Raw genomic sequence first — 10000 nt, 5'->3', positions numbered from 1 at the left:
TGATCCAATTTTTGTGACAGGAAAGAGATGCAAGCTGAGAGAGAGAGAGAGAGAGAGAGAGAGAGAGAGAGAGAGAGAGAGAGCCATTCGACAAGCTTCTTAAATCCAACCCAAATGACAAAAATGGACTGGAGAGAGAGAGAGAGAGAGAGAGAGAGAGAGAGAGAGAGAGAGAGAGAGTCACGCCACCTAACGAGTATTCCAAACGTCAATTCATTTTATTAGCATAATATTTACATATCAGACGTACATTTTTTTTACCGACCCCTAATTCATTAGCGTCCAATCACCTGCAGACGATTAATGATGCCGTGTGACCCAGATATGCACGTGCATGTACACGTACACGGACACACCAGCATTAGTTATGCAAAGAGATCCATTTATGTATTCCTACGGCCCCCAGAAACCTGTTAGGCTTAATGGAAAATGATGCCAGCTGCCATGTGCCGAAATTGGTGTATTTTGTGAATGTTTTTTGACGAATGTTATGCGCGGATCTCTCTCTCTCTCTCTCTCTCTCTCTCTCTCTTTCTGGTTAATTCTGTTACTATGATAACTATTAACTTTTGTTATATACATGTTGGGACATCTTGTCTGTTGAATTGTGCTTTGTACACAATATATATATATATATATATATATATATATATATATTATATATATATATATAAATATTTGCAAAGCAAAATTCAACAGACGAGATGTCCCAACATGTATATAACTGAAAAGTTAATCGTTATCATAGTAACAGAAATATACATATATTATATATATATATAATATATATATATATATATAAGATATATATAAATTATCTATATTAACACTACATATATATAATCATGAAGTTTATCATAGAACCTTATGGTTCATTGATACTCTCAGTAAATTGAAACACATTACTGTCAAACCTTTTTTTATGAATCACTTTCCAATGTAGATAATACAACACCAATTTTATTTTAGAATTTTTCCTTATCTCACAGAAGACTGAATTACAAAACATCCACAAAGAATAAACCTTTCTTCAGCTGGAGGAGAGACTTCAGAGGCCACGAGATCCTACAGGCATGTAAATAGGCCCGTGAATATCCTTATTAGACCGGGAGAAGTTATTAACATTTATATTATCTTTCCCGAAGCCTCATTTAGGTAACTGTCACGCCGTTCACACGTCCATCGATAGGAACACGGCGAGAAGAACTTATTACCGGTGTTACTACAAGCGGTGCTATAAATATTGATGCGTTCTCTTTCTAATTGATTTTTTTATTTTTTTTTATTTAGTATTTTGTTGATGTTTGCTTTTGCTACTTTTATTTTTTGTTTTAGCATTTTGTTGATATTGGCTTTTTGTTAATTTTCCAGTATATCAGTTTCTTTTATTTTCTTGTCCTAAAAATATTTATCCGTTTTCTCTCAAATGAAAACCATATACTTTGGGAGCTTGCATTTCAAATTAGTGGCCCCTTTGGTGGTCTTGTTCCATATGAATAGGGTCCATCTTCTGCATAATATTAATGATAATAATAATTTCTAAAATATCCCTTCACTTAATGATTGCTCGTTAGTTTGGTATCAGTTATATATATATTTTTTTGTGTGTGGAATGATTTTGAACTGTAGTAAAAGCCATTTGTTTTATTAATGCATTCTGTTTTATCTCGTGTTTACCATATATTTATTATTTTATTATGAATTAGTTGTACAACAGTACACATACACAGGCGCTTAGAAATTTTGGTTTTACGCACAGACTCATATAAAACGCACACGCACACACACACACGCACATAGTATATATATACATGTGTGTGTGTATGTATATAAATGTGTGTGTAAGTGCACAGTACGTGCATGAGCATGTATGCACACAACATTAGGGTAACTCGCTCACGCAACGCGTGTGTTAGAGACAAACTAGGTACAAAGCCACATCTCAAGTACTGTACTTAAAGGTACGAACGGCTCAAGCTCACGGGATTTCGAATCACGACGTCCTTATGAACACGTACTACGTCGTCTGGACGCTAATCACCGAGTACAGTCGACCGTCACTGTCCACTTTTGCAGCGGTAGTGATGCTGCATTTGACGCTTTCATTACTGCACGATCCGATTGCCTTAAAAAAAAAAAATAAAATCCTTTTTATTACATTTTTGTAAGCGTACGGTTTTGCAAGGTGGGCTTTGCGGGCACTGGTGGTTGAGTAGGGGTATTGTGGGTGTCATCCTTTGGCTCAGAGAGTAGAAATGGGCACATTCATGCCCAGTTTAATGAATAGAATCGCAGACGGAGATAGAGCATTTTCCAAATTCAGATATGTAAATGTAAATTCCAATTATGAAAGGTATTCGTTGTTCATCCTGTGAATCTGTTTATTCATACATTTTATACATGCCACAGGTTCGTTTATTCATTGTGCATTTCATTCATCCAAAGCGTTATACAAAATAAACCTGTAGAAGTATATAGCATTTATTATTCACATTCATCATTCGGATCTGATTATTCATAAATTTCACAAGATTCACTTTATTCATACGTTTATTAAGCCTATTGGCCATTCATCTTCTGGATATCTTTATTCATAAATTTCACAAGATTCACATTATTCATACATTTATTAAACCTATTGGTCATTCATCTAAGAATCTCTTTATTCATAAATTTCACAAGATTCACTTTATTCATACACTTCATACATTCCACATATTCGTTTATTCATTATGTATTTAATTCATCACACTAAATTACTTAATCCCTTGTAGGTCTTCTCATAATTATATATGCTCATCTTCATTCCTTAATCCGTATAATCTTAATTAGACCGTAATGAATTAACACATATATACATATGCTATGTATGTATTAAGCTACAAATTTCATTTAATATCCAATTCGCTCTCCCTCGGAATTACAATATATTTACATATATGTTAACCGAAGGATAATTTTTAGTTGGTAATAATTTCGTTCTACATATATATATATATATATATATATATATATATATATATATATACATATATATATATATATATGTATATATACGTATGTTATATATAAGTATATATAAATAAAATGTATTTAACCGTAAAATGTTCAAGTGAAAAATTTAATAGTGATGTTGGCATTGATTAGTTATTAATGATTTGGACCACAGTTGAGAGAGAGAGAGATTTTAATAAACTGAACTAAAACATTCTTTGAGAGAGACAGGCAAATTAATGGTTTTTCTCAGCTTGATCTAAAAACTTTAATGAGAGAGAGAGAGAGAGAGAGAGAGAGAGAGAGAGAGAGAGAGAGAGAGAGAGAGAGACTGCCATCCGGTGCAGGTGTGTGTTGCTGTCGTCTTCATTTCATTTTATCTCCCGATTCGGATATTGCGCAAAATTCACTCCTTTGAGCGATTGCTATTAATCTTGCGTCTCTAAAGAGGTGAGAGAGAGAGATGTGTGGAAATTTCTGGATAGTGTAGGCTGGTACGTACGCACGCATGCACGCACTTACGCGCAATCCTATGAATACGCCTTTATATGTGTGTACGTATATATATATATATATATAATATATAATATATATATATATATATATATACTATATTATTATATATATATAATATACATATATATATATATACGCAAAGTATTTATGTATATGCATATGTATATATACAGGTAGATAGGCATGTATATTACACAAACGTAAGTAGAAATTTAAATATATTTACACACCTTCCTGTGTTTCTTTACCAAAACAGATATAGTATCCTTTGTATGCGATACACCATCTGGCAACGTTAAGAAACTTACATTGTTCACGTTAAAAGAAAATTTTCACCAAAAAATAAAAATTTATTTTCCTCTTGTCTTTCCCAGCTAGTGTAATTCCCGCCTACTTTTCCTATAATTCCCGCATGGCGTAATCGTGAATCTAAAAGGTTTGTTTAGAGTCACAAACTAATTCCTGCGCCTCACGAGGAAGAAGGGATTTCGCAAACATGGTTGTTTTCTTCCTTTGCAAAAAAAAAAAAAAAAAAAATGTGCTTCGGTCTCTGTTGGGGATCGAGAATGTATGTGAATTATTTTGTAGGTTTTTTGTTTTAGGGGAGAGAGAGAGAGAGAGAGAGAGAGAGAGAGAGAATTTTGTTGTTTTTTAGTTTTAAGAAACTGAACTAAAACATTCTTTGAGAGAGAGAGAGAGAGAGAGAGAGAGAGAGAGAGTTATGGTTTTTCTCAGCTGGATCTAAACACTTTAATGAGAGAGAGAGAGAAGAGAGAGAGAGAGAGAGAGAGAGAGAGAGAGAGAGTTTTGTATTTCTTAGTTTAAAAAAATTGCTGAGAGAGAGAGAGAGAGATAGAGAGTATTGTATTTCTTAGTTTAAAAAAATGCTGAGAGAGAGAGAGAGAGAGAGAGAGAGAGAGAGAGAGAGAGAGAGAGAGAGGTGGTTGATGGTTTTCCCAACTCAAGACTTTATGATAAACTTCGTATACGCGATAATTCGTATCTTTCGTGTAGCCTCGCTTTATGCTTCATAATTTAATATCCTCCCGTATCAACATTTCATACTTCATAATTAAATATCTACACATATTGAATCATTCATAACGTCCTCACATGTCCTCACGTGATGATGCATAAATTATTCTTCTGTCCTCACTTCATACAGCTGAAGTTGATATACTTTCTTGATTATGCATGCATGATTTGCCTACAGCTTGCTAAAGCGCACTTAGTATGCTGTAAAAACACACACACAGATACACACACTTACACACACGCACAAAGGATACACACATTTATACACACGCACAAAGATAGCCACACTTACACGAACACACACAAATATACACATTCACACAAAGATTCATACACTTACACACACACTCAGAAAGATACACGCGCACACACACACACACACACACACTTACACACGCCTTGCCAAATTCATTCACACTTAGAGCATACACATTCAGTGTGCATTTATTAATATGTCGGTACGCTTCACCTAAAGAGTTTATTGAATGCACACTGTAACATATGCACACTTTGTAATCAGTGTTTAAATGTGCAAAAAATTCACACACATAGCCAGACCATTCACTGTGCATTCTTCACCTTTACAGTTAATTGTCAATGATGCATACTGAAACGCATTTACTTTCATACTCAGTATTTCAGTATGCAAAAAATTCACACAGTTTGTTTGTAGCATTAAAGTATGAAAATAATTCACACAACCAGACAATTCTGTGTGCATTCTTCACCTTAACAGTCCTTAACATTACATTGGTCGTAATGCATACTTAAAAGTATGTACACTTCAAATCAGCATTTAAGTATGCAAAGCAACAATAGAAAAAAAAAGTGAGGACGGGGTGTGGAGGTGTCGTGAATTACGGAGTGTTAGGGCTATAGAGCCTAAAACAGGATACATGACTTGCACACTTCGCTGCACGGCTGCCGGGTGTATAAGGGTGTGTGTGTGTGTGTGTGTGTGTGTGTGTCTGCATTATTGTTGGAACGCTCATTAGAGTTTTAGTCGTTTATTCTTTAAATATTTGCGCGTGAGGTATCGCATATATATATATATATATATATATATATATATATATATATATATATATATATATATATATATATACATACACACACACACACACACAAACACTGCGCAAGTTTAAATGCTTTCATTCATGCATAGAAGGTTGTGTGTTCACAAACAAATAAGAACAATGTTTATGATGATATTTATGATTTAGTAAGTCTTCACGTCCGTTGATTAAATTGATCTTTTTGTTTAAATGTTAGATCTAGTCTCACGTTTAGACTTGAGGCCGTTGTCCAACGTGCATTTCATCTCGGAGAGAGAGAGAGAGAGAGAGAGATAGAGAGAGAGAGAGAGAGAGAGAGAGAGAGAGAGAAAGTCTGCCAAACTCCCCAAAAAACGAGTGTGACAGCACATCTTCCAGAGCCACCTCTGCATATTGCAGTGTGTGCAACAAAAACACTTCCTTTTGCGTCAAGGTCATTGCAAAGCTCTCTCTCTCTCTCTCTCTCTCTCTCTCTCTCTCTCTCTCTCTCTCTCTCAGTAGCTTCTTCTTCTTCTTCTTCAGATCGGCGGCATTCAAGGCTGCTGGATTTAAATTACTTCAGATATCAAATGAAGATGTGCCGGAGTCCTGTATACTCACCGTGTGTATCCCAAAGACAGAAGTCAATGACGTTGAGTTAAATGGCGCCTGTGTACCTGTATACTTTTTCCCTAATCGTTTGTGGTTTTTGTAAGCTGCTCGTTATGTGCTATTTTCAACTCGGTCATCTGATTGAAATACTTATCTTTATGATTTTCCTTTTTACTACTCGGCTGAACTGCAGATATTTGAGAAGCCATTGGCTTTTTGTCTGGTACAGATATTCTTTATGTTAAATTCAGTGATTTAGTGCATACAGTTATGTTAATAATATATATACATATATATATATATATATATATATATATATATATATATATATATATATATATAACGCGTTAGTCTGCGTGCATTCTTATGTAGACATGATTAATGTGTGTTTATTTAGCCACTTCCTTTATAGGGTTTTAATTACTCATCCTGATCATCAATACATGCACCATTAACATTCGCCATAGACTCCGCCATAGACCCATTCTCTCAGTGACATTTAGAAATGAGAGCCTTTTCCGTAAACGTGAATTGAATTCCCCGTGATACACAGCTCTTAAGATTCTATTGTCCATCAGGTCTTCTTCTGAAAGGTCACAAACGAACTGGAAGAAAGATCACGTTCCCTAAAAAACTGAATTTTATGAGCCTCGGGGCCTTTTCTTCTGCGAGAGCGACGTCCGTCTGAAAACTCCTTCTCCTTTGTTATTGACATATGTAATGACCTTGGCTCCCCATGACAGTAGCAGTCAGTCGTCGTATCGATGACCATCGGTGTTGTGACGTCAGTTATTTGCATCCCCAAGAATGTAGATCTTCTGCCTTTTATTGCTTCTTATCTGTATATCTTTCCCTCTCTTGAAGAGCCCTCAGCCTACTGTAGCCTTCGTGTCAACAAATACTCAAGTCGTCACACCTTACCACATTCAAGGACATCTTAGAGTAAAGGTCTGTGTTGGCATAAGGCCAGCTCAATCTAAACCGACCTCTTACAGGGATGTTATTGTTTAGGGAATGAAGTGATTCTATGGTCCTCTGAACAGCAGTTTTGCACAGTGACTCAACAGAATGTGGGAGGCTGTACCAGTGCAGTGCGTTCCTTGCACTGATGCTGCTGTCTGTTGTGGTGCTGTCAGGGTTGAGAACGCTGTTCGCTGGTGATAAGTGCTCTTTTTATGCCATGTCTTTTCTCTTCTCTAGCTTTTCGAAAACAGTAGGCCACAATGTTACTGTTGAAATTTACTCCAATTCCAGTATTGCGTGTATTGCGAGTTTCTCCTGGAAAGTAAGCCACAGAGTATTGTTCCTCTTGAACTAAAATTTTCCGCCATTTCAGTATTGTACGTATCGTAAGTTTTTCGGGGAAAGAAACAAAGTCATTCTTTCTCCCCGTGAATGATATTATTTTTATTATATTTATTGAGAAGATGAACGTTGTTCATATGGAATAAGTCCACAGGGCCCATTGAATTGAAATTCAAGCTTCCCAAGAATATAGTGTTCATAACGAAGGGGAACGCAGATAGAGGAGATCTACCTTAGTAAATAGAAAAACTAAGTAACTAATTTGATGGATAAAAATGTTTTAAAATCCAAATAGAATAGCATTAGGGTAGCAATGCATTGCAGTCTGGATCGCTGACCCAGAAATTGGCAACAGAGGCATCCCATCTCGCTGTGTGGTTCATCTAGGTGGTAGAAACGCCCCAGAGCAGCTATCTTGCACAGATTAGACGCCTGGGGACCGAAGTGTAGTAGTCAGTCACTTGAACTCTCTTGTGGGCAGCGAAGGAAAATCGACGTTGCTCTCGGCTTGTCAATCACAGTTCAGTGTCCATGGATTGTTGATGTGTGAGTTAACTGACTGGCAATTCTGTTATCTAGCTTGGGGTGGGGGGAAGAGTAAGAGAGAGACCCAGCGACGACACACACACACACACACACACACACACACACACACACACGTGTATGTGTCTCAGCAGATGATAGAGAGAGAGAGAGAGAGAGGCCGGTCCGAGCAAGGGTACCGGAAGTGGGCATATCAGTGAAGCCTGCATCACAACACGCCCACCCTCACCCACAGTGTGTGGAAGGGTTCAGTTGTGGGCGCAGGCGGTGGATCTTGGCTCCTCCTTTCCTCTCTCTTGCCGTGGTCCTTCCTTAGCAGCGGGGCTCCCCTTCTTTCTCCTCTTTCATCATTGCTGTGACCGCCCGAGTACTCGGAGGGAGAGAGAGAGAGAGGCCTCTCGCTTCTAGCAATGGATCGAGGTAGGTGGGTGTGTGCGGATTAAACCCCAGAAAGTCGTCGCAGGTCATCTGGCAACTTCTTCTTCTTTGGTCAGGCGTTCAGCTGGGTTAACGAGGGAAGTTTGAAATTTAACCAATTGTATTAGTGAGAATTTAACTCTCTCTCTCGTTACAATTTCGCATCTTTTAAAAACAGTTTGTAACTGGAAGGTAATGGAGAGAATTGGGAGGTTAACAAGAGAGAGAGTTTGAAATGCAAGCAATCGTGTTAGTGAAAATTTGAAACTCTCTCTCTCTCTCTCTCTCTCTCTCTCTCTCTCTCTCTCTCTCTCTCTCTCTCTTTGACGTTTAACCAAACATTGTTGAGTCGGGAATATAACTAGAGAAGTTTGAAGATGCAAGCAATTGTATTAGTGAGAATTTAACTCTCTCTCTCTCTCTCTCTCTCTCTCTCGTTACAATTTTGTTTCTTTTAAAAACAGTTTGCAACTGGAAGGTAATGGAGAGAATTTGAAAGTTAACAAGAGAGAGTTTGAAATGCTAGCGATCGTGGTAGTGAGAATTTGAAACTCTCTCTCTCTCTCTCTCTCTCTCTCTCTCTCTCTCTCTCTCTCTCTCTCTCTCTTTGACGTTTAACCAAACGTTGTTTGAGTTGGGAAGATAACTAGAGAAGTTTGAAGATACAAGCAATTGTGTTAGTGAGAATTTAACTCTCTCTCTCTCTCGTTACAATTTTGTTTCTTTTAAAAACAGTTTGCAACTGGAAGGTAATGGAGAGAATTTGAAAGTTAACAAGAGAGAGTTTGAAATGCTAGCGATCGTGTTAGTGAGAATTTGAAACTCTCTCTCTCTCTCTCTCTCTCTCTCTCTCTCTCTCTCTCTCTCTTTGACGTTTAACCAAACGTTTGAGTTGGGAAGATAACTAGAGAAGTATGAAGATACAAGCAATTGTGTTAGTGAGAATTTAACTCTCTCTCTCTCTCTCTCTCTCTCTCTCTCTCTCTCTCTCTCATTGCAATTACGTATCTTATGAACAGTTTGAAACGTGAATGAAATAGAGAGAATTGGGAATTGAAGTTCTCTCTCTCTCTCTCTCTCTCTCTCTCTCTCTCTCTCTCTCTCTCTCGTTTAACGAAATGTTGTTTGAGTTGGGAAAATATACAAGCAATTGTTTTAGTGAAAATTTAATTCTCTCTCTCTCTCTCATAATTTCTTATCTTATAAACAGTTAGAAGCCTGAAAATGATAGAAAGAATATCAGTCTTTCATATTCTTTAAGTTTTTCCATAATTTTAAGTCTTTTCATATTGCGACCCTTTTTTATGCTTTTAAATCTTTTTTCAGAGTTTCTTATGCTATTTTCATAATTTTAGCCTTCTTCGTATGTGTTAGTCTTTTTCATATTTAATAGAGTAGATAAATGGAATTTTGTCTAATTAACTTTGACACAAAAGCTCAGTGTGTCAGCCGAGGTATTTTGTCATAGGCTGAAGGACCTAATGTTGATAAGTGAGAGAGAGAGAGAGAGAGAGAGAGAGAGAGAGAGAGAGAGAGGTAAGTGT

The 10000-nt window shown here is 36.9% G+C and overlaps 1 protein-coding gene across 8 annotated transcripts in view; it reads left to right on the top strand.

Annotated features, from left to right (window-relative positions):
• Positions 1-10000, top strand: part of LOC135206203 (serine/threonine-protein kinase fray2-like) — a 568179-nt gene that overhangs the window by 476102 nt on the left and 82077 nt on the right. Inside the window, exon 1 of one of the 8 annotated variants that reach the window (XM_064237539.1) lies at positions 7936-8042. The exons of 6 other annotated variants lie outside the window; for them this stretch is intronic. In XM_064237539.1, the coding sequence (XP_064093609.1) occupies positions 8039-8042 (4 nt within the window). In that variant the 5' untranslated portion in view covers positions 7936-8038. Of the gene's footprint in view, positions 1-7935; positions 8043-8267; positions 8460-10000 lie in introns of those variants that run through there. One more of the 8 variants, XM_064237537.1, reaches the window with a different exon arrangement.

This window comes from Macrobrachium nipponense, chromosome 29, assembly GCF_015104395.2.
Source record: "Macrobrachium nipponense isolate FS-2020 chromosome 29, ASM1510439v2, whole genome shotgun sequence".
Taxonomy (NCBI): domain Eukaryota; kingdom Metazoa; phylum Arthropoda; class Malacostraca; order Decapoda; family Palaemonidae; genus Macrobrachium; species Macrobrachium nipponense.
The sequence above is the reverse complement of the archived record's forward strand: the minus strand, read 5'-3'. Positions and strand labels throughout refer to the sequence as shown.